At 41.6% G+C, this 25,431-nt stretch overlaps 1 protein-coding gene across 2 annotated transcripts in view; it reads left to right on the top strand.

Annotated features, from left to right (window-relative positions):
• Nucleotides 1-25,431, top strand: part of CDYL (chromodomain Y like) — a 235,400-nt gene that overhangs the window by 201,107 nt on the left and 8,862 nt on the right. For both annotated transcript variants that reach the window (XM_023763006.1, XM_023763005.1), the window contains exons 3-5: nt 13,326-13,582; nt 14,965-15,137; nt 20,576-20,786. In XM_023763006.1, the coding sequence (XP_023618774.1) occupies nt 13,326-13,582; nt 14,965-15,137; nt 20,576-20,786 (641 nt within the window). The remainder of the gene's footprint in view (nt 1-13,325; nt 13,583-14,964; nt 15,138-20,575; nt 20,787-25,431) is intronic.

A 25,431-nucleotide genomic window follows, 5' to 3' on the forward strand; every position in this document is an offset into this window, starting at 1 on the left:
TTCAGTATATTTCTAGCATTCAGGAGTTATTTAGTTGTTTCAAGGAATTATTTGTATACTTCATGGACTAAAGTAGCTCTTATGCAGCCTCTATTCTTTGGTGTTCTTTTTTTTCCTTAAAGAATGAGTAGGTTGCAGTGTTCATTCCCAAGTACTAATATTGTACCAGGAGCCCCTCGCCCAGCTTGGTATGGCTCTAGTTCATGGTTGGTAGCTAGGATGCAAATGGTCGTGCCTGGTTAGTTCTTAGGAGATAATGTCAGACTTTTCCTAGTTTTGTAGGAAAAGTACTTGAATAAAAGATTTGAAGCCGTAAGCTCTTGTGGCCATAAGTTGGCCATGGTTGGTGTGTGGTAGCAAAACTAAAGCTAGAGAAGCAGTGAGACTGATCAAGTGGTCAAGATGTAGAAAAGTTACTGTGAAAATTAGGCGAATTACAAGAACAGTGCAGAGGCAGAACTAAGGCAGGGGTTAATTGGACGTAAGTCTGCCCTGCAGCGATAATGCTGCTAATGTGTCTGTCTCTTCCCCTCACTGTTGCTAAGTGAGAGGAAGATGTGACCCTTCCGGAGGCCTGTGACCAAGTGTCAGATACTGTGCTCAGAGAAGTCAGCTCTTTACAGCTCAATGTGATGAGTGTCTAGAGCAGCAGTCGCCAACTGGAGGTCCGAAGGGTTGGTGACCGCTGATTTAAGGAAACCATTGGAGCAGCAGTCACCAACCGGTGGTCCGTGAGGTCCAAAAGTTTGGCGACTGCTGGTCTAGAGGATACAACAGGAGAATACTGTGTCCAGGTTGGAGTCGCCAGGGAAGCCCATCTGTGCCCAGAAGTAAAGCTCAGGCTTTCTGACAAGATGAGCACTGCATGCACAGGTGCTCACAGTCTAAAGCTATTTTCCAACTTTTCAGTACAACTCATAGTAAGAGTTGCATTTTATCTGGTGGACCTGGGTATGCAGGGCTCTCTAGTTTCTCCTATTCTCTCTTAAGTAACTGTTGATTGGTATCCCCAAAGTTGATTTTGTATCCCAAAGCTTGAAAGGCACTGTTGTGTGGAATAGGGAGAAATAAGATAGCACTCACCCACCCCTACACAAAGAGTTGAGGATCAGACTAGGTATAGAGTAGCTTTACTGAAATGACTAGAAGAAAAAGACCTTCTAATCTAGACTGAGCATGGACAGCAATTGCTATAGCTGCTGGAATAAGGTGCCTTGGAGCATAAACACATAATGCTTTTGGCTCCTTCCTGTTGGAGAATCTTCATTCAGTTTCGAGAAGCTTGGGGGTCTTTGCTTTGGAAGCCCACTGTTCCTGGTTCCTTACCTGTACAGTTTGGGATAGGGACAGCAATGTCCAGGCATCTTTCAATGGGGTTTGAGTGGAGCCCCTGCCTGACATTAGGAAGTTCCTCCTGGAAGGATTTGGCTAATGAAAAACAAAGCTCTATCTGGATATGGGGCTTGATTGTAACATTTCCATGCTTATTCCACATTGAGCAGTTGCTGCTGGTTTTGGTGTTTAGATGGTTTTATTTTTAGGGCCAGGTCTAAAATGTGGCTGTGAATAAATTCTTTCTTGAATCAGACAAGAGTATGACTTTCATTCTGAGCAATGGAAAGAAAACGTGCAGCCAGTTCTGCTATAATGCAGCATATGCATTCCTAAAAATCACACTATGCAAAGTCATGCACTAGAAAGACCACAGGACTTATGAGGGAAATGGGAAAGAGGCCCAGCATACAAAAACTTTGTCATTGGCATATTTAAAAATAAGATAGGACCCTAATAAAAATGGTAGCACAATGTGACATTTTAAATGGCTAAGAAAAACAAATAACTACAATACATGTGGCACTTTATCTCGAAGAAGTCCTGCAGTTTGCTGGAGGAAGTGGGTGTCGGAAGGGCTCAACTCCTGGGTTATTGTGAATTGTGCTGCCATGGGATCTGAAATCACAGGGAAAGCTGTGCACCTGATGAGGACAGGGTAGCTACTGCAGGTGTGGGTTTTGTGTATTCCTGCCCAGCTAGATTCACCTGAAGGTAGTTATCACCAACTTTCTCCAGACAAAATCAGGCATAAGCACAGGTGAAATTTGCAGTGTGCTCAAATTGTTCCTAACACTTGGAGTGCGGGTGAATTTCCCGCCAAAATATAAGATGGCTCTGTCTTTTGGTTTTGTTCCATCCACCAAAAGGGTGGATTACAAACAAATATTTGGTAATACGCAGTTACAATCTGCCCGAGTTTACACGTTTCCCGCACTCCACTGCAAATCTATATGAACCAAGTTAAAGACGGCTCCCGCGGAGTACGCGCAATTCACGCGAGCCGACTTAACTCGTTTCCCGCACTCCAAGTGCTAATATATCCATCCTGTTGAAGCAAAACATTGTAGCAGCACTGACAATATATTATCTTTTGAAAACAGCTAAGAATCTATATATATAAAAGCTTAAGCGACCATTACAACAGAACGACCGGTCACTATGACACACACTGACCACCAGGGGGCAGATGCTCAACGCAGGAGCTGCCCCCTGGTGGTCAGTGCACTCCCACAGTGGGAGCACCGCTCAGCCAGAAGCCAGGCTCACGGCTGGTGAGCACAGCAGCAGTGGCAGGAGCCTCTCCCACCTCCGTGGCAGCACTAAGGAAAAGTGAGCCGAGTGGTAAGGAGCAAACAGGCATGAGAACAGGCAGGCGAGTGGTGAGGAGTGAGTGGTCCCGGATTGTGAGGGTGCAGGCCGGCTGAGGGGACCACACACCCACCCCCCGCTTCCCCCATGCAGGAATTTCATGCACTGGGTCTCTAGTGAGTATATATAACCTTAAACCCAGTGATCCTTATGGACAGGAAAGTATAATTGAAGGAGTTGGAGCAAAGATACGTTTATAATTATTTATAAAGGATTTATTTAACATGTGGGAAAATGGGATGCTGATGTTTAAAGCCTGCCTTTCATATTCATTTGAAAAGTTCTAATGAATTCAGTTTGCAGATTACATAGTCTGAATAAAATGGTGGGCTTTGTATAGTTAAATGGGATTCAGTTCAATGAGTATGGATAACAGTATTTTGAAATGTCAAACTCTATAAAGAGTTAATAATTCTGTATAAACTACAGTGCTTACTCTCTAACTTAAGCTAAAGAAAGCAATGGCCATGAATATCCAAGATAGTTAAAAACCAGTTTTGAATTTTTTTTTCAGGTTGAGACCCATTCTGCCTTGACAGTTTATTAAATTTACCAGCTTTTTGTTGTTGTTGTTGTTGTTTATCCTCACCCCAGGAGATTTTTTCCATTAATTTTTTAGAAAGAATGGAAGGGAGCAAGGAAGGGGAGGGGGTGGTGGGAGAGAGAGAGACATTGATGTGAGAGGGACACATCAGTTGGTTGCCTCCAAGACCGGGAATCTAACCTGTGACCCTTCTGTGTGCAGACCGACAGTCTAACCCAGTGATGGCGAAACTATGACACGCGTATCAGAGGTGACACGCGAACTCATTTTTTTGGTTGATTTTTCTTTGTTAAATAGCATTTAAATATATAAAATAAATATCAAAAATATGTCTTTGTTTTACTATGGTTGCAAATATTAAAAAATTTCTATATGTGACACGGCACCAGAGTTAAGTTAGGGTTTTTCAAAATGCTGACACGCCGAGCTCAAAATGTTTGCCATCACTTGTCTAACCACTGAACCCACCGGTGAGGGCTCATTACCACTTATCAAATGAATGGTCCATACTGACTTGTGTTGATTTGTAATGCATATATTATCATCATAGGAGCTATGTTTGTTTGTTTTGTTTTGTTAATTCTCACCCAAGGATATTTTTCCATTAAATTTTAAACAGAGTGAAGGGAGTGGGGGGAGAGAGAGAGAGAACATCTATGTGAGAGAGATACATCAATTGGTTGCCTCCTCTGTGGTACATCTACACAATGGAATACTACGCTGCTGTAAAAAAGAAGGAATTCTTACCATTTGCAACAGCATGGATGGAACTGGAGAGCATTATGCTAAGTGAAATAAGCCAGTCAATGAAAGAAAAATACCACACGATCTCACTCATTTATGGATAATAAAGACCATTATAAACTGATGAACAAAAATAGATACAGAGGCAGAGCAGCATCGAACAGACTATCAAACTACAGCGGGAAGGCTGGGGAGGGTTGGGGGGCAGGAAGGGGGGCGGGGTAAGAGATCAACCGAAGGACTTGTATGCATGCATATAAGCATAACCAATGGACATAAGACACTGGGGGATAGGGGAAGCTGGGGAAATGTCAAGAAGGGGGAAAAAAGGAGACATATATAATACTCTTTGTAATACTTTAAGCAATAAAACAAAAACAAAAACAAAAATTGGTTGCCTCCTGCACGTGTCCTGCCCAGGGCCAGGACCGAGCCGGCAATTGAGGTACCTGCTCTTGACCGGAATCGAACCCAAGACCCTGCAGTCTGGGGTGGTGGGGGAGAGGGAGAGAGGGGGTCTGACTTCCGATCCACTGAGTCAAAGCAGGTAGGGCAGGAGCTATGTTTTTAGGCCCAAGTCTAGTTCGTCATTTTCCCTGTACTAGAACCATGTCCTTAATGTAGCTATCCAAATAATAAGGAGCTAATATGCTAATTAGACAGGACGGCAGGACGACCTTCCAGAACAACCAATGGTCAGGGGGCAGGGCCACAAGGCAGCCAGGGCTGCTGCGAGGGCCGAGCCCCTTGCACGAATTTCATGCATTGGGCCTCTAGTATAATATATAGCTAGTAAGGTATATTTCACTCATTATTCTTTTCAAACAAGTCTTAGCTTGTCTTCCAACCAAATCTTTACTGAGATTGTGATTGGAAGTGTGTTAGAATTAAAATGGAGAGAGGTTGCTTCACAGTATTTGGTGTTAATAAAATAGGATTGTGGTCCCACAAGTAAGAATGGTGTGTTGATTTGTTTTATGTCATCTATGTCAAGTTCTGACATCAGAATACAAATGAATTTGGTAGATTTTCTTCTTTCCTTGGTGCCGAAACTTACTTTATAGTTAGCTGTTCCTTACCTTGCCTAGTCCGAAAGTGGTTTTCAGAGATAATTCTTTCATAACTATACTTTTATCTTTCCTTGGTAATTTTTTCGTTTTCTTTCTGCTGTCAGAGATCAGTCTTAAGAATTCATGTTTTTCCAAAAAGTTGTCCATTTCTTGAAGATATTCTCATGTGTTTGCATAGTGTATACAAAGTGGGTTTTACTCATTTAACTTTATATGCAATCTGTGCAGGTTCATTGTTTCTGGTGCTCTTTATTCCTTTGTATATTTCCAGACTTCTGTCCAATATCATTTTGCCTGAAGAACTTTAACATTTCTTATAGTAGAGATCTACTGGCTATAAATTCTCTCAGCTTTTTTCTGGAAAAGTTTTCACTTCTGCTTTGTTTTTGAAGGATATTAATGCTACATATATACCATATGTCCAAGTTGGCTTCTCTTCTTTCATGCACATTAAAAATGCTTTTTCTGCCCTAGTCAGTTTGGCTCAGTGGATAGAGCATTGGCCTGTGGACTGAAGGGGCCTGGGTTTGATTCCAGTCAAGGGTACATGCCTGCATTGTGGGCTTGATCCCTACTAGGGGACGTGCAGGAGGCAGCCAGTCAATGATTCTCTGTTATCATTGATATTTCTATATCTCCCTTCCTCTCTGAAATCAATAAAAATATATTAAAAAATAAAAATGCCTTCTTTTTCTTCTGTTTTTACACTTTTGAAGAAAAAAAAAATAAGCAGTTCTGATGGTGTATCTGTTATGTCTTTTTCTCTCCCTGCTTTGAAGATTTTCTGTTTATCACTATCTTTCAGTAGGTAATTATGTGCCATAGTTTGGTTTTTCTTTGTGTTTATCCCAACTGGTATTTGTTAAGCTCCTTGGGTTATAGGCTTCTGGTTATCAACAAATTATTGAAAACTTTCAGCCATTATTTTCTACAGATATTTTTTACACACCTTTTTTCGGAATCAAATTGCACATATGCTCCACTACATGATGTTATCCCACAGCACACTTGGGCTTTATTCATTGTATTTTCTGTCTTCACTTTTTGCTTTATTTTGGGTAGAGTCTATAGATATACCTTTAAGTTATCTGATCTTTTCTCTTGTGGTATTCAACCTGTTAAACACATCTAATGAAATTTTTATTTCTATTCTTCCATTTCCTCATGTTCGTGTTGTCCTTTAAATCCTTGAGCACATTGAGGTTATTTATAACAGTTGTGGAAATGTCCTTTTTTCACAATCCCTTCATCTCTCATTTTTAGCTTTCTTTCCATTAACTGTTTAATCTTGGTTATGGGTCCTATTTTCCTATTTCTTTGCATGTTTAGCAAGTTTTGATTGGTAAATGTTGTGACTTTTACATGTTGGATTTTATTGTATGCTTTTAACAGTGTTAGTTAGGTTTGTTTTGGCAGCCAGTTGTTGCTTACATATTGGTTTGATCCTTTGAAGGCTTATTTTTAAGCTTTGTTAGTGCCGTTCTAGAGTAGCCTCTATAACAGCGGTTCTCAACCTGTGGGTCGTGACCCCTTTGGGGGTCGAACGACCCTTTCACAGGGATCGCCTAAGACCATCGGAAAACACATATATAATTACATATTGTTTTTGTGATTAATCACTATGCTTTAATTATGTTCAATTTGTAACAATGAAATTGGGGGTCACCACAACATGAGGAACTGTATTAAAGGGTCGCGGCATTAGGAAGGTTGAGAACCACTGCTCTATAATGTAGCTAGTACTTGTTCTGGGCTTTCTACCCAATGCCCTGCGTATTCGGTGAAGTCTTTCCATTCTGGCTGGTGAGGGCTTCCAGGCTTTGTGAACTCTGGCAGTTATTCAATTTACAGGTAATCGTTCTCTCCCAAGCCTTGTGGATTTCACCCTATGCATGCTCAGATTCGTGTTCAACTCAAGTGGATCCCTAGGCAGTTCTGGAGCTTTCTGTGGAGCTCCCTCCTTTTCAATACACTATCTCACAAAATATAGCCTCTTGGGCCTCCTCACAGCCAGTCTGTGTTCTCAGTTCAGCGTTTTTGCAGGCAGTATCTGAGTTCCTCTCCCTGCACTTGCAGCGTGGAAATGGCCTCCAGCCAGAAAATCAGAGGATTGCTGGGCCCACCTTGTTTGTTCCCTTCACTGTAAGAGCATGATCCTGCACTGCCTGGTGTCCGTGTCTGAAGTGGTTATTCCATGGCTGTTGTTCAGTTTTCTAGTTTCACTGGCAAGTGAGGAGATCCAGATACTGTTTCCCTCTTGTGGTTGAAAGCAGAAGGCACATTTCATTTTTACAGAGACAGGCTTCTAAAGCAGCAAATTTTAACAAGTTAACAATACATTTGAAGGTACTGTTTTTGCTGTCAAGCATGTTAGGAGAGACACTAAAATGGTGTGTTTTTTCTAGTTGAATTTTATGCCAGTAAACCCTAGAAAATCATTTAGTAGTCTCTGAATTCATATCCTTAAGGAACTATCAGTTCACTGAGACAGGCTTCTGTGTTTTCATTGGATCTTTTTTTCTGGTGAGTCACAATAAATTCTCACACAGTTTAAATTGTGGAGGATTTATTTCCCTGAATCTCAGTGTTTACCTTTGAATTAGTCATTAGCAGTTGATTCTGCTCTATAGTGCAGTACTCACTGTCCTCAGATTGGCACAAAGTAATCAGCTGTGTGACGTTCGGCAGGCCACTTATCTTCTGATCTCTAAGTGGAGGAAGCTGGACTAAAAGGACTTTACAGTCCCTTTTATTCACTTATTTAGTAAATATTATTATGTGTTCTAAGCACTAGAGATACATTAGTGAATGAGACAGACAGGGATCCTGCTCTCATGGAACTGTATGGAATATGACAATATATCCTATATAATAAAAGCCTAATATGCTAAGTGTCCGACCATTCATTCGACCGTTCGACCAGTCGCCATTATGCACACTGATGCCCCTGGGGGGCAGGCCTTCTGTCTAGTAGGTTAGCTTGCTACTGAGGTCCCGCTGATTGGGACTGGGTGAGATGGGCTGGACACACCCTGGAGCCCTCCCGCCGTCCCTCCCCAGCCCTGATCGTGCACCGGTGGGGTCCCTCGACCTGGCCTGTGCCCTCTCACAATCCAGGACCCCTCAGGGGATGTCCGCAGGCCAGGCCGAGGGACCCCACCAGTGCACAATTCCATGCACCGGGCCTCTAGTACTATAAATAAAAACCAAATGAGAAAGAAATAATTAGTGAGGAGTGCTACAAAAAACAAAGAGGGGCAATTGGAAAATGGTGATGGGAAGGGGCCCACATTAGATGGGGTGGTTCGAGAGGGCTTCTCTGAGGAGGTGGCATTTGACCGGCCATCTAGATAAGCAGAAGAAACCAGCCATTTGATACTCCAGGCAAGAGTCAGGACCTAGCTCAGTGCTGGCAGTCTGATTCTGAGACAGTCCAGCTGTAAACACTTCTCTCCCTAAATTAGGCCGAAGAGATGTTATATCGCCCGATAGGTGGACAACAGAGGATCTCGGGAGTCATATTGGGGTGGGTGAAATCAGCAGGGACTGTAATGGCAACCTTGAGCCAGTACAGTTTTAACAGGGAGATGGAGGCCAGGTTCAACAGTCCTGGTCAGCATGAGCCAACATGAATCCATTTCTAAATTTGCAGAACCATGGATAGCTCCATAGGACCCATTGCCTAAAAAAAAAAAAAAAAGTTGGGCTTTTTCTGATTCATATATAAAGGCGACATGCACTTTGTATCCTAGAAATCCTGCTTTGTGGAAGGAAGCCACCAGGAAAACTTCTTGGAGAGTTAAGGAATGTGTGGCTTTTTTTAATAGGAAAAGAAATGACACTGAGAAACACGAACAGTGTGGGATTTTGTCCTAGTAAAAGCCTGCTACCTAGGCTAACACTGTCTCCTCTGTTGCTGAGAGCATTCTAATGTGCATTGGTATAGCACCAACTAAAAACCAGTTTGGGGTTAGTAACTTTTAAAGACCCAAACAGCTCTCACTTGTTATTATCACCCTGGCATGTGTAGTCTGCAAGAATCCCTCTTCCCAAGAAGGCCGGAGCCTCTAGCCTGTCTCCACTCATCACACCTCTGTCACCTCACCCTTTACCCCCAAGTCATGTGGCCTTCCAGCTTGCATCTGCACAGGATTATTTCTGATGTGATCTCTTTTTAGTCAGGGAAATCATTATTGTCAGCCATTACCTAAAGATCAGTTGTCCACTCACCTGCAGTTGTATTTCTCTGTTCCTTAAAGCAGCATTTAAAAAATATATATGTTTTTATTGATTTTAAAGAGGAAGGGAGAAGGTAGATAGAAATATCAATGATGAAAGATAATCATTGATCAGCTACCTTCTACACACTCCACACTGGGGATCAAGCCCACAACCCAGGCATATGCCCTGATCAGGAATCAAACCATGACCTCCTGATTCATAGGTCAATACTCAACCACTGAGCCATGTTAGCTGGGCTTGAAGCATCATTTTAGCAAATTCCTGATTTGAACATTACGTTTTTTCTTTAACAACTTTTATCTGTCTTTCTTGAATCCTATAGTCTGGCTTTTACCCTTAGTACTCTAGTGAAACAACTTGCCCGAGTTTTTTAATGACTTCTAATCTCCCCTTTTCCCCTCCCTCCAATTACTTCTTCTCCATTCTCCCTTACCTCTCTGTGTATGCCACTACTGACACATCCTGTTGCCATGGCATTCTCTCTTTCCTTTTGGGAAGCCTGCTGTTGCCTTCTGGCTTCTCTGTTGCCTCCTGGTCCTGCACATGGCTCTCCCCAGCAGGCTCATTCCTCACTCTTCCCTTTGGTGTTCCTACTCTCAATTCAGCCATCATTTATGGGCACCAATTCCCACGTACTTATCTCCAGCCTTGACTTCTGCTCCCTCTTTTGTGCTCAGTAGCAACTTCACCTGAATAAACTCTAATTTATCTTCCTCTCATCCTTCCTCAGCTACATCAAATTCTCCTATTAGTATCCCTGTCTCCTGGGCACTAGGTTCTGTAGTTCATAATCATCCATGATCCATTTCTCTGTTCTCAAGAAGTTGTCTGGTCATGTCAACTCCAGCTTCGAATTGGAGTGGGTTGAGGAATGATGGACAGAGGTGAAAGTGGAGACAGCAAATATAGACCAAGTTAAGCTGTAATGGACATGTGAGTAGAAGGTAGTTCTGAGAAGAGCAGATTAGAGGGGATATCTAGAGTAGAAAAGATTGGAGGACATTTTTGAACACAGATGGGGGAATGATCTGATACCGGAGAGGTGGAAGGTTAACAGAAAGAGAAAGGGTCCTCAGAAGGATTCAGCTTGTCTTACTGGTAACAGCTTATTAAATGCTCTTTCAGTTAGATATACTTTAGGTTATAAATCCTTTAGAAATGTATCCTATAGATTTGCCAGCATTGGAATGACATAAGCCAAGGTTATGTGTCACAGTATTGTTTGAAATATCAAAAAATTGTTGGATATTAGTGTATGTTGCACTGTGGGTTAGTAAAATGAATTATAGTACATTTATTCAGTGGACTGCTGTGCAGCTTTAGAAAAGAATAAGAAAACTGGCCTAATAGACAACAGTTTCTAAGATAAAGCAAATGAATAAAAACAAGATATGACAAAACACTATGTCTGGTATACTACCATTTGTATTTTTTAAAGGAGGGTTGAAGTAGAAATATTTATATTCTTACTTGCTTGCATATACTGTAAACCAAAATTCCCCAAGAGGTGCAGGAAAGGGGAGACTTTTTTTATTTATTTTATTTTATTTTTCAGGAGAAACAGTTTGCAAACTGGGGAAATACAGCATCCAGTGCAAACTGAAAGTGCACTCCATTGAGACAGAGGGGAGGCTGCCCTTTTTTTCTATCCTCACTGGAGGATATTTTTCCTGCTGATTTCTAGAGAGAGTGGAAGGGAGCTAGGAGAGGGAAAGAGAGAAAGAAACATCGACATGAGAGAGACACATTGATTGGTTGCTCCTGCATGCACCTCTATTTGGGCTGGGAAACCTGCAGCTGAGGTGCGTGCCCTTGACCAGTAATCGAACCCAAGACCCATCTGCGGGCCAAGGCTCTAACCACTGACCAAATCTGGCTAGGATGAGGCTACCTTTTATCAAGAAAGTTTCCAACCAGGTTCCCAGTTAGTCCAAATTGTGCAATTCTGACTGGTTGTTATAAAAGTCAATGAGGATACAATTGTCCACTTCTGATTGAACGGAACAGGTTTCAGTCCATTGATAGAAAGACGAAACTAGGGCTTCCCTGCAGTGGGTGACTCAGACAGCCTACACGAGCAGAGCATAGTGTGGGAAGCCGAGAGTTCAGTCTAAGGATTTTCCCAATATACAGAGTATTGGAGGAGCCCCTGTCAGCAAATGGTTGCTAGACTCATTCTTTATAAAATTTGGACCTTCAGTTGATCATTGGAAGTTTATTTTGAACTTGTCCTTCTGCTCTGTCCTCCCTTAGAGATTAAGAAAACAAAGAATACATTCCTCTTGACAGACCTATTCAGTGTGTCGTGTATAAAAAGCATTGTGTGGTTAATAAAGCTGCTGCAGTTCCTCGATTGAGCTGCAGTCCTCCCGATCCCGCTCTCCTGTCTTTCTTTCTTTTCTCAATTCCCACCTGCCTACCTCAGCCCGGTTCAAACTTTCAGGCTGGCCCTGACAAACATATACATTTCTTCTTGGGGTTCACATCAAATCTGTTTTTCCTCAGGGTCCACAGATATTTCAAGGATACGTGGAAACCAGACAGTGGCTAACTGGAGGGTTGAGGGTCCTGGGTAGATGGCACCTTAGAGGACGGGGAGATGATGGGAGGCCTTTCATCATATGTCTTTTTTACAATTTTAGACTCTTGAACTATTTACATGTATTTTAATCTCTTCCAATTTTTAAACAAACTGAATTGATTAAAAAAGTTTTCCAAAATACTTGTGCCAGTTGAATGAAAATCAGGTGGTTTTACATCAGAAATGATTTGACTTCTCTAAATGTCCTGTTGTGAGTCTTCTTTGGTGGCCTTGGCCTATTCTTTCACTTTGGAGGAAATGCTTCCAACTCATATTTTATCATTTTCTTCTCCTTAGAGAACTTAACTTCTCCATTGCTAATTTTATTAAGCAGTTTTCTTACATTTCTTTCCCTTTCTTCTACCCAAAGGCTCTGTGTTCTCGTTACCAGGTTAGATAATATGTAGACAGGTCATATAAATAGGAGGATAGTTATTTACCTAATACTTGAATTCTTACCCTGACATTTCTTGGTAACCCTAGGAAAGTATTAAATAAAACTCTTGACTTTATCTTAATAAATATTAAATTCAGGAGACCATATCTTTAAGACGGATTGAAAAACAGCAGCCAGGTTTGACGTTGAGGAGCTGACACAGGCAGGAACTTTTGTTGGCAGGAAAGAGAGCTGTCTTTACTGATAGAACATGTAGTAGAGCTAGGACCCCTGGACAGGCATCATCCCAGGACATCCAAAGGAACTCCTGAGTATCTTGAGTACCCCACTAGGGCTGGTGGTCTGCAGTGGCAGCCATGGCACCAATTGGTAGAGCAGCCCCGCAGAAATGGATGGTTGCACCTTAACCGGTTTGGCTCAGTGACTAGAGCGTCAGCCCATGGACCGAAGGGTCCTGGGTTCAGTTCTGGTCAAGGGCATGTACCTTGTTTGCGGACTCAATCCCGTGCAGGAGGCAGCTGATCTATGTTTCTCTCTCATAGATGTTTCTATCTCTCTATCCCTCTCCCTTCCTCTCTCTAAAAAAATCAATAAAAATATTTTTAAAAAAAATAAATTGGTGGTTGCATCGTGTGTCTGCACAAGCTGATAGATTATCTTGGTTCTAATAAGATATTTTCTTGAATCAATTTCCTTTTTCCTTTCAACTTCTCAAGCCTGGAATAGGTATTATCCATGAGACCCATTCTCTTTTAATACCATTCTTCAGAAGTCTCAAATTTTGTTGCTTCTTTCAGCAAATACCTTCCCATCTTTCTTTTTTAGACAAAATAAGCAAGAGGGTGATTTCCTTGTCAGACTTTGATGGAAAACAAATGCCCTTAAAAGTAGGCTTTCCAAAGTTTCTGATTTTTAATGTTCTTGCCATTAAAACATTAAAATTCTGAGTTTGTAAGGAACATTTTTAACTAATTCAAAGATGACACTGGGAGTGAAATTGGTAGCAGGACATCACAGACCACTGTGATTTCAAACTCTTGGCAGGTACATCTCCGTTTATGGACGCATTAACAGCCAATGGAACAACCAACATACAGACATCTGTTACAGGAGTGACAGCCGGGAAAAGGAAATTTCTTGACGACAGAAGAGACCAGCCTTTTGACAAGCGGTTGCGTTTCAGTGTGAGGCAAACAGAAAGTGCCTACAGATACAGAGATATTGTCGTCAGGAAGCAGGATGGCTTCACCCACATCTTGTTATCAACAAAATCATCAGAGAATAACTCACTAAATCCAGAGGTGAGAAATGTTCCTTGGGCTGATTTGTGCGTCCTGTTTCTCCAAGCCCTGTTTTCCAGGCCTGCTCAGCCAAATTGGCACTTTTTTGTGTGTTTTTCTAACTCTCCTTCTGGGCCATTTCATAGTAACCACCAGGAGGTAGGAAGCACAGGTGAAGTGTGACAGTCTTGGTCCTTATAACCCTCATGACTGCAGTGAAGTCGGGACAGTATGCATGTGTTGAGTGTCCATCTTCATTGTCAAGGGTGTGGATTGGGACAGGAACCAGAGTTCTGAATGGAGGAGGTGGTAATTGTGCTCCAGGTTATGAGCTCTTAACCTGGGGGCGTGTGGGGCATCTGGGAGATTCCCGCCTTCCTGAAGTTACATGTAGAATGTGTGTGTGCACATTCTTTTCTTTATCTCGTCATCAGATTCTATAAGGGTTCTTTGTTGTAACAAGACTGAAATAACCCTGGGTTTCAACCCCTTCAGAGTATTTTAACATCATTCCCAGTCAATCTACAGCATGGAAGTGGAGCTTAACACCTACAACAATTTCAACACATGTTCACTACTAGTAGTACCTGGTAAAGTTAGTTTTCAAGGATCAAGGGAAACTAATGCTTGCAAAGGTTTAATTCTTTGACCTAAATAGATAACCTTGGTTCTAGTAATATCTAAAATCAGAAGTATTTGAACCTGCATTGTACCTTACTTAAAATTTAAAGTTCTGGTAATTGCTTGTTTTCCACTTGTGAGCAGCGAGGTCAAGTTTTTCCCAAACAAGAAAACCAGACTGCATCAAGTTTGTATATCTGGCCAGGGTCACATGACAAACCAGTTCGGCACTGGTTCCCAGTCCATTTTCAGACTACAGAGCCCCTTCATTGGTTATTTGTAAATGCTGCAGAGATGATTCCAAATGGTTTTGTGCCTTTCTAGCAGTCTCCATGCTCAGATCCTTGCACCTAATGCACTTAAGCACCACACTATTGGGATTTTGTCTCAAGTGTGGCAGGCTGGTGTTCAGCAACAACAACAAAACCCAGGGAACTGAACTGGTTTCTTTCAATGGTTGAATGTGTCAGCTGCTGTTTAAAGTGTAGAAATTCCAAGTGGACATAATATGTAATTTGCCTTATCTTCTGAAAGCCACAATGACTAGAATATTAAGGTAACTTAGATTCACATGTCTTTCCAATTATACTTTCTGGCTAGCATTCCCAATCTCTGGTTACAGAAATAAGAAATTTGTGAGTTATTTTAAATTGTGGTAGATACAGGGAACAGTATTAGGCTGTAAATCTACTTTGTGTAGATCCAGATATTCCACAATGAAATGCTTTTAGGATTCTGTATCGAAAATACTCTTTGCCACTTTAATTTTTGGTGACTTTCAGGTAATGAAAGAAGTCCAGAGCGCACTGAGCACGGCTGCTGCCGACGACAGCAAGCTCGTGCTGCTCAGCGCGGTGGGCAGCGTCTTCTGCTGCGGTCTCGACTTTCTTTATTTCATACGGCGCTTAACAGATGACAGAAAAAGAGAAAGCACTAAAATGGCTGAAGCTATCAGGTATGCATGAATGGCATTTTTAAAACATTAATTTGAGTGTTTTGCTTTTAGTTACCAATGGCTGATAGGACAGGCTTAAACAAGCTTGTGAATGAAATGTACATCTCCTTCCACTGGGAGACACGAGTAGTAAAAGTAATTAAATCATCTATCTTTTCTGTGGGCCTGGCATACGTTACTACTTGCCTTGAGCAAATAACTGATTTCAAGTCTGGCTCAAACCCTGTGAAGTGCTCAGGGAACATTTAATGATTAGAGTATACAATAGCATATAGCCACATTATTTGTCATATGAGTGTGTTCTGTCTTCGCCCCTTAAATAAAGATGCATTCTCTTTCACATAATAATTTACATTTGCTTGACTCTAAAATTAATTGTCTAGGCTTTGTGATGATTCAGTTTCATAATATCACATGAAAAGTTTTGTTGTGTTTTTTTTTTAGTATAAGCAGTACACATTCTTTTTCAAATGTATCCTGAGTGTCAACGACACATAAAACTATAACACAGTAAAAAGTAAAAGTTTCCTCTATCTCACCCCCCATCTACAGTTCATTTGTATGTCTTCCCCAACCATTTTCTAAACATTTTTAAATATGTATTCCACACACACACACACACAAATAATAAAGCTTTACTTTTATTTCTGTTAAATAAATGGAATTATACAGTGTTGTTTTACAACTTCCTTTTTTCATTTAATAATATGACTAGATGTTTCCATTTTCTGTTTCTGTTTTTGGATTTTTCCACTACTATATCTTAACAGTTGAAAAATCTTTTCCTAGAACCACATAATTCTGCTATAAGCATGTCCAGGTACATATATTTTATGTCCCTCATTTCTCATGCTAATTACTATATGTATTTAAAGTATCTAATTTTCCATAGTGAAATGTACTTATTTATTTAAAGTGAATGAAACCCAGCCCTGGCTGGTGTGGTTCAGTTGGTTGGAGTGTCATCCCATGCATGAAAAGCTCAAAGGTTTGATTACCAGTCACATACCTAGGTAGCGGGTTTGGTCCGTGGATGAGGTGCATATGAGAGACAACTAGTCCATGTTTCTCTCTCACATCAATGTCTGTCTTTCTGTCTGTCTGTCTCCTCAAATAAATAAATAAAGCCTTGAGTGAAGATTAAAGTGAATGAAGCCAAGTCACCAACCAAGAGGACCATTGTGCTCCCCACACACCTCCCTAAAATGACATGTCCCTAAGTGAGCCCTTAAGGACCCTTTGTTATTTACAGAAAGATGAAAACTTAGAGAGTCACAGATTTGCAAAATGGCAATAAAGTTGGTTGGGTCCTCTCCCAAATCCCTAGGTATTTGGAGAGTTGACATTGAGCCTCTTTTGATAATTACTGGGCTTCATGTGGCTGAGACCCTAAGCAGTGACCTTGGGGACACAGCTTTGTGGTCCCTAATCCATTCAGAAGTGCATGTCAAGATTGGTAGAGTGCACTTCTGTTTTGGTAGGTCTGGAGTTGCGTGTGGCATCTCTCTCTGACAGATCTCCACACGTCGGGCATTACTTTGGCCTTTTATAACATTTTTAATGATTTTCAAAATTATGTTTTCTCATATGGTATATACATGTATACAGGGCATTGTTTATTTCTTAGTCTTCTTGAACATTACCATTTCTTAAGCTATCATATAGTAATTTTTTAAAAATACTTTCATTTCAAGTGTTATTTTTAGTCTCCTAAATAATTTCAAATTTGTAGAATGCTAGATGGGACCATCTTGTTATTCAGTTTGAAATTAAACTGCTTGACCATCCATGTGATTCCTTGAGAGATTGTCAGTACCTCTAAGACAATCCTAATTGTTAAGTCCATTCTATCTTTTCAGGATGAACTAATGAACTTAATTTTTATTTTTCTGGTACAAAACATGTCTTAGATGGTGACCGCATGTTTTCTGTAAGAGCACACTGATTTTACACATAATACTGTGATTTGGGGAGATCTGCTGTGATAAGAAAATAGACCTTGCCAGCCAATGCTTCTCAGTGCTGGCTCACTTCACCCCACAGGCATTTCCCAGTGCGCCATTTCTAAATCTTGTTGGTGCCTCAACCCTAATCCCAGCCCATTCCTCCAGTGTTGAATTGCTCTTGTCAAGGCTAAGGCTCATATTGTTGGGATTAGAAAAAGCAGAGGAGAGATAGATTAGAGGGATTTCATTTGTTAAACTTCTAGGTAATGCTAAATGTTTATTTTCATCAACTACCCACTCCCCCACTTTTTTCTCCTGACCTTCCCACTCTCCTCACTCCTCATAAGAACTGAATCAGTATTCTAGGGAAAAGTCAAATCCTGCTTTAGGGAAACTTAACTTGGGTCTTCTTTAAATGAATATATTTTTGTCATTGTTAATTTTTCTTAATGTACACTGGCAGGATCCTAAAAATAATTAGTTACACCAGATTCACTTAACTTTTACTCTTGCTCATTTGCATTTCAGTTAAGTTTTATATGTATAAAATTAGCCTGTACACATAAAGCTATTGCTATGTATATTTTTTTGTTTCTGTGGTATCTTGTTTTGATTTCTTAAAACTTTGGGGCAAAGAATGTCATTATAGCAAGTTTCCAAAAGAAAAGTAGGAAATAAGATTAGATTTAAACATTAGCTTTGTCAGGAATCTACTGCCGCTAATTCTGTTATCAGAATTACTTGTGATAAACAGCTTACAAATAAATTGTAATAAAAATATTTGGTACATTAGTGATAAAATTATTACGAGTCAGTTTGTAAAGTTAGGCTTTTGAAATCTTCGGGAACTGAAAGACCAGGGAGCCTTCTCTTTCCAGAGGGGGGGCATCTTCTACACCACAGAGTGAGACAGAGACCTGGGTGAAGAACAAGGCCAGTGAGTAAGCATGCCCCTAGAACCCAACCGCTCCCCCATTCAGCCCTATTCTATATATTCACTATGAAGGGAGAGCTCAGCTGAGATGGGGCAGTGAGCTACTAAAACTTCAGATCTGGTGACCTCATTTCCCCCAAACAGTTCCTAGCGTAGTGGGTTTTATGTGAGTTTCTAACTCTTTGGTATGTCTGTGAAGTATTAAATGTTATTCAAATAAATGGATTGAATTTTTATTTTGTTTAATTATAAGTCTTTTAAAACCCCATTTGTGGCCAATGATCTTTCCTTCGTTGTCATACCCGCACAGTCTTTAATTCAATTTGCAGATAATTCAAAGGAAACTGAATTTTAAATTCAATATGTTGCATTGAGCTAAGCACATTTGAACATTCATGCATTTTGATATTGTTTTAAAATAACTTGCAAAAGCAAGGAAAACAGGTTCTCCTTGAATGCCAGGCCCCTGGAGCTTCATCCCCAGCCCTGAAGGCAGCTCCGCATCCTCACTTCTGGTAGTGACTGGGAAGTTTATACTAAACAGAAAAGCAACTCGATAACGTTTTGTTTTGTTTTTGTGTTTTAAAAAAAAAAACAATTTATCTGAGAACCATGCTCATCTCTGGCATCCCAGAGTTTACACTCTAGAAAGGTCCAGGTTGTGTTCTCTGAAAAGGGACATATCTTCACCCCAGAGGCGCTGGCTAAATTCATCCCCTTCTCAGAAACAGCTATGGCTTTCAGATTAAGTTATCATTCCAAGCAAAAATAACAATTAAAGCAGCACCAAGGGGTGGGAGATCCAGTTCCAAAAATATTTCTCCAGCTTGTTAAAAATACAAGCTTTGATTTTGCAATATCTATCTTAGAACCTTTTTTCTTTTATCCAAACATGTAGAGAGAGAAAACACTGCTACATGGAATAATTAATTCCTTTTACCATTTCTCTATAGAATTTATTATTACACTATTTTGATCATTTTTCCATGTTAATCTACCATCCCATTCGTAGTTTCCAGATGTTCATATGAGGTAGATGAAAGTGGAAAGACATGCAAGTATGTTCATGTAGATTATCAACAGTTATTTCAAGGACCTATTTAAAAGGTTGCCTGGCTTTCTTTGTATCAGTAAAACCCAATGTGATCTTTCTACCAGTGCCTTAGGTGCTCTCATTTAAAAAGTCTTAGTGCAACTCATTCATTTGAATGAATTTATTTTCATTCAAGAAAAAGATTCAGCAAACCTTGGGGACCAGGCTGAGGTCTATGACTATGGGTACCTTTGAGAACAGTTTATGGAGCTAGGCTTGCAAGCTGCCAAATTCTGCATACAGTCCCTCCTTTTTTCCTGTTCTACACATGCACACACATACACACCCTCCAACCCGTCCTCGAAAAAATATATGGCCCTCTGTGTCAGTGGCGAGCAGGGGTACTATCTAAGATGCCAAATCATGATTTTCAGAGATAATCTGAACAGAATGCTCTAGCTTTTAAATTGCTGAATGGTAGAGAACACCCAAGGATAGGGGTCAGATTTAGAATTTAGAATTCTGTGATTCTGATCTGGAACTAAGACTGCCTTAAAGGAATTATTGGGTACTTATTTTGGTGTGTATTTTTCCTTCTCTTCCCCATGTTAAAGCAGAACAAAAAGCAACCTCTGAGCATAAAAAGAGCTTCTAGTGGTGGAAAAGGTGCACATTCCCAGTATGGCATGGCACCAACCTACCCTAAAGCAGCCTACTATTCCAGCCTGAACCTAAAACAAATCTACAAATAGCTTTGGCTCCGTTTTGTAAAATATCCCATCCTCTGTGAAGGCCATCCTACCCTTAGTCTCACTCTCCTCTGAAATCCTGCTTTAATTGTATTCCACAACACACAGTCGAGTTCAAAATGGTGTCTATGGTTTCTGCTCTTCTTGTTTGAATCTCATATTTTAAACCAGCCTGTAAGCTTCTTGTCTCTATATCCCCAATGGCATTCAGTCTAGTCCTATATAAACTCAGGAAATATCTGTTGTTTCCAAATAATCAGCTGTCTAAAATCACATAATCCAGTCCAGATCCCAACCCCATGGTTCCTGACCACAATCCTCCAGTCTTTGCTCAACATTGGACAATGTTAATAGTATGCCCTGTGCTAGGTTTTCTCTGTGAGAGCTTCTAGATTGGTCATCTGAAGCTCATGATGTTTATTGGGCTTCTTGTGTCTTAAAGGGAAGGAAGGCTGAGGGAAAAACATACTGGTCGTAGAGCCCATGAGCCACTGCAAATGTAAGAGCAGCCTCAGGCTGTATGTTGCCCATCATCTTCAGATAGGTCCTGTTGCAACAGCCACTTCCAACATGGCAGCTCAGGTATCAGTAAGCCTTTCTAGCACACAGCAAATAAATCCATGGGCCACAACTCCTGAGGGACGGCCTTCAACAAATCTCAACTCATAATTTTCACAGAGTTTACATCCTAGTAAATTGAATTCCATAATAGTGGGTTTTTTTGTTGCTCAAATACATAATATTTTGAGTAATTCCCCATTTATTTTTCATTTTAGAAACTTCGTGAATACTTTCATTCAGTTTAAGAAGCCTATTATTGTAGCAGTAAATGGCCCTGCCATTGGACTAGGAGCATCCATATTGCCTCTTTGTGATGTGGTTTGGGCCAATGAAAAGGCTTGGTTTCAAACACCCTATACTACCTTCGGACAGAGTCCAGATGGCTGTTCCACCGTTATGTTTCCCAAGATTATGGGAGGAGCATCTGTGAGTACCTCGTTTTAAAAAATAATTTTAGAAAACTTCCTGAAGAAATCTAATTTGGTTATTGGTTTTCTAAATATATACAGGGTGTCATTCTATGGGGACTTTTCATCAAATACACTTGTAATTCATTTCTTGTTCATTAACTTATATTTTTAATTCATGAAATCATACATTTTCATATCGGTTTATAGAACATCTATGGACACTGTTCAGTGTCATTTTCTAGAGAAGGACCTCATTCAGTGAGAAATCTATATCTCTACATAGTTAATATTGACATCCACTATTAGTAAATACCCAGTTTGTAACCCATACAACAGAGTTTGCACTGGAAAAGTCTTTTATACCTAATTACCTAAAAGCTACACTCTACGAGAAAGGAAGAGTCACACTTGTCTCACTTTAAATCAGAACTTAGAAATGATTCAGCTTAGTGAGGAAGGTGTGTTGAAAGCCAAGATAGGCCAAAAGCTAGACCTCGTGCATCAGTTAGCCAAGCTATGAATGCAAAGGAAAAGTTCTAGAAGGAAATGAAAAATGCTACTCCAGTGAACATACAACTGATAAAAAAGCAAAATAACCTTATTGCTGATATGTAGGAAGTTTTAAAATCAAACAAGCCATGGCTTTCCCTTACACCGAAGCCTAATCCAGAGCAAGGCCCTAACTCTCTTCAAGTCTGTGGAAACTGAGAGAGGTGAGGAAGCTGCCAAAGAAAAGTCTGAAGCCAGCAGAGGTTGGGGTTTAAGGAAAGATGCTGCCTCGATAACATGAAAGTGCAGGGTGAAGAGGCAAGTGCTGATGTAGAAGCTGCAGCATGTTATCCAGAAGATCTAGCCAAGATAATTAATGAAGGTGGCCACACTAAACAGGTTTTCATTGTAGATGAAACAGCCTTATGTTGGAGGAAGATGCCATCTAGGGATTTCATAACTAGAGAGGAGAAGTCAATGTCTGGCTTCAAAGGACAGGCTGACTCTTGTGAGGGGCTAATTCAGCTGGTAACTTTCAGTTGAAGCCGATGTTCACTTACCACCCCAAAAATCCTTGGGCCCTGAAGAATTATACTAAATCTACTCTGCCTGTGCTTTGTAAATGGAACAGCAAAGCCTGAATGACAGCTCATCTATTTACAACATGGTTTACTGAATATTTCAAGCCCACTGTTGAGACCAACTGCTTAGAAAAAAGATTTCTTTCAAAATATTACTGCTCATTGCCAATCCACCTGGTCAACCAAGAGCTCCGATGGAGATGTACAGTGAAACTAATGTTGTTTTCATGCCTGCTAACACCACAGCCATTCTATATTCCATAGACTAAGGAATAATTTTGGTTTTCAAGTCTTACTATTTAAGGAATACATTTTGTAAGGCTATAGCTGCCATACAAAGTACATTGAAATCCTTCTAGAAAGGATTTCCCATTCTAGATGTCATTTAGATCATTTATCATTCCTGGGAGGAGGTCAAAATATCACCGTTAACAGTTTGGAAGGAGTTGATTCCAACCCTCATGGGTGACTTTGGGGGTTCAAGCCCTCATGGAGGAAGTAACTGCAGATGTGGTGGAAATAGCAGGAGAACTAGAGTTAGAAGTGGAACCTGAAGAAGTGATTGTAGTGCTGCACTCATGATAAACCTCTAATGCAGTGGTTCTCAACCTTCCTAATGCCGCGACCCTTTAATACAGTTCCTCAGGTTGTGGTGACCCCCAATTTCATTGTTACAAATTGAACATAATTAAAGCATAGTGATTAATCACAAAAACAATATGTAATTATATATGTGTTTTCCGATGGTCTTAGGCGACCCCTGTGAAAGGGTCGTTCGACCCCCCCAAAGGGGTCTCGACCCACAGGTTGCGAACCGCTGCTCTAATGGATGGGGAGTTGCTTCTCATGGATGAGCAAAGATAGTGGTTTTTTTAAGATGGAATCTACTCGTGAAGATACTGTGAAAATGGTTGGAGTGGCAAAAAAGGATGTAGAACACTACATAAACTTCGCTGATGAAGCAGCAGCAGGTTTGAGAGGACTGACTCCAATTTTGAAAGAAGTTCTACTCTAGGGAAATGCTATCAAGTAATATCACATGCTACAGAGAGTCAGTTTGTTCATGAAAGGAAGAGTCAGTCAGTGTGGCAAACTTCAGTCTTGTCTTATTTTAAGAAATTGCCACAGCCACCCCAACGTTCAGCAACCAACACCCTGATTGGTGTGCAGCTGTCAACATCGAGCAGGACCCTCCACCAGCAAAGATAATGACTTGCTGATGGCTCGGATGCTGGTTAGAATTTTCTAGCTATAAAGTGTTTTTAAATTAAAGTATGTACATTGTCTCTAGACATCTGCTATTGTACATGTAATAGACTACAGTATGGTATGAACATAACTTGTATATGCATTGGGAAACAAATTCATGTGAATTGCTTTATTGTCATATTCACTTTATTGCGATGGTCTGTAACCCAATCTGCAGTGTCTCTGAGGTATTTCTGTAGTGTCTCCAAAAGCAGATGCTAAGTGGAGTTAAGTAGCCAATACCTATTGAAGGGACAAGGAAGAGATAGGGGGAGAAATTGAACTGTGAGCAGGCCCAACAAAGCTTCTGCTATCCCACGGGGCATATATGGCCTCTTAATAGATGTACCACAGTGGACCGAAGTGGCTGCTTCCTTTATGTCCATTATCACTGAGTGTGGGCTGTGCCCGTGGACGGGTGGCTCTCTGCAGCGGGGAAGTCCCCTCGGGAGCTAATGGATGCCTGCTGATGGCACTGCCAGCAGCTGGGGCAGCAAGACCTCCCGGTAGTGGATCTCAGCAGCACATCTCTGCATGCGCCACAGCCCACCTCTTGTCCCTTGGATCTGCCTCTTCGAACAGTTTGCAGGGGGCAGTTCCTCCAGGTTCCAGAGTCCTCTTTTCCTGGGGGAGACTTAGAGGAGGAGGATTAGACAGTGGTAACTGCTGCAGGCAAGAACCACGTGGATGTTAAAATTAGTGGGTAGTAAAAGTACCATGAGAAGAAGGATATTTGCATCCTTGCATTATTTACGATAGAAAAATTAGTAACTTTCAAGTAGAGAAGCCTGCAGACACCTCCTTCCTGAGAGATTAAAGTTCACCAGAAACAAGGCCTATCGGCTGTGGTTTGCCCTCATGTGCTGCACGGAGAATGACATCGCGTCAGCCTGCTGGAGTCCTGCCAGATGTGCATTGCCTCAGTCTCATCCAGGGAGTGCCAGGCAGGTCCAGGTGTGGCACGTCTATAGATGCATAGCAGCGCCCTTCTGCCACAGTCGGAGAACTCGCTGAAGGACTGAGAAGCCTTTGCAGACTGGGTAGGCCAAGGGGAACTGACAGCTCAGTGCAGTGTGGCTTCTCGGGATCCTGATCAGAGAAAGGACAGCAGTGGAAAAACTGGCAACATTTGCGCAGGATTTGTAGTTCCATTCATAGTATTATATCAATGGGAATTTTATGGTTTTGATCACTGTAAAATGTCATATAAGATGTTAATGTTAAGGGAGAGCTGGGTGATGGGTTGACAAGAACTCTATACTACTTTTGTAATCTTTCAATAAGTCTAAAATTATTCCCAAAATAGAAAGTTTTAAATAGTTTAAATCAAGGAATGTAAAGGAGGAGAGGGCTTAATATGACAAACTGCAGCCGCCCTGCCATAGCTGGTCTTAGTCCTCCCTCACCTCATCCTCTCCCTTCCCTGTGTTAAATCACCCCCCCCCCTCACCACCTCTGCCGGCCTCAGTGCTGCCCTGGTGGTAGGTCACTGGTCCCCAAGAGGCCTGAAGCCTGGTCATCATGCCCTGCTCAGCCGGAGTTGGCAGGGAAGGAGGAAGAGGCTCCTGGTGGGCCTCAGGATTCCACACATCCCCTCCTCACCTGCTGGCCCTGGGCTCAGACATCAAGTGCTCAGGCAGTGGTCAGAGCTTCAGGTTCTCTGGGACCCCTGTTATGTCCGCCAGCAAAGCGTGCCCCATCTGGGCCAGCAGCGCCCAGAGATGTGAGGAGAGGAAGCACAATGTCCCTCAGTAGATCATTGGGAGGGATCATAAGTGCAGCCACTCCTACTTCCACCCTTTCTCTCCCAGGCTTGTGTTCTTCCTGTTGTGAGCATGGTACAATATCAAGGCCTTTGCATTGTGTATACTGTGAGTTGGAAGACAGTGCCCATCCTCCTGGAGCACACCTGCTGGCTGGTGCTCCTCTCGTACTGCAGGTCATCCCAGTGCTCCTAGGACTGGCAGCTTCTGCAGGTGTTGACTGTGACTCCGCCGGAGGACCCACTCCCACAGCTCCTTTGCTGGGAGGAGGCTATTCTGGTCTGGCGTTGTGTTCTGTGACACCCCATGAGCCTCAGAGTGAGGTCGCCTGAGGACTTGCAGGCAGGAAAGCAAACCCACACCCTCAGTAAGCATCTGTTCCTGTACCAAGCATGTCAGGCATGCGGCCCCCCGACTGCGAGTTTGACATGCTTGCTGTAAACAGTCAACTTATGCGTGGCTGGCTAATTGTCTCAGGAATGATGCCAAGCAGGTAGCTTGGCATTGGTGTCTGCTACTAGAGGGCTTGATGTCCAGCCACAACAGTAGCTGAACCAGCCTTGATAGGTCAGAGCCCGTG

Source organism: Myotis lucifugus, unplaced genomic scaffold (assembly GCF_000147115.1).
Source record: "Myotis lucifugus unplaced genomic scaffold, Myoluc2.0 scaffold_272, whole genome shotgun sequence".
Taxonomy (NCBI): Eukaryota; Metazoa; Chordata; class Mammalia; order Chiroptera; family Vespertilionidae; genus Myotis; species Myotis lucifugus.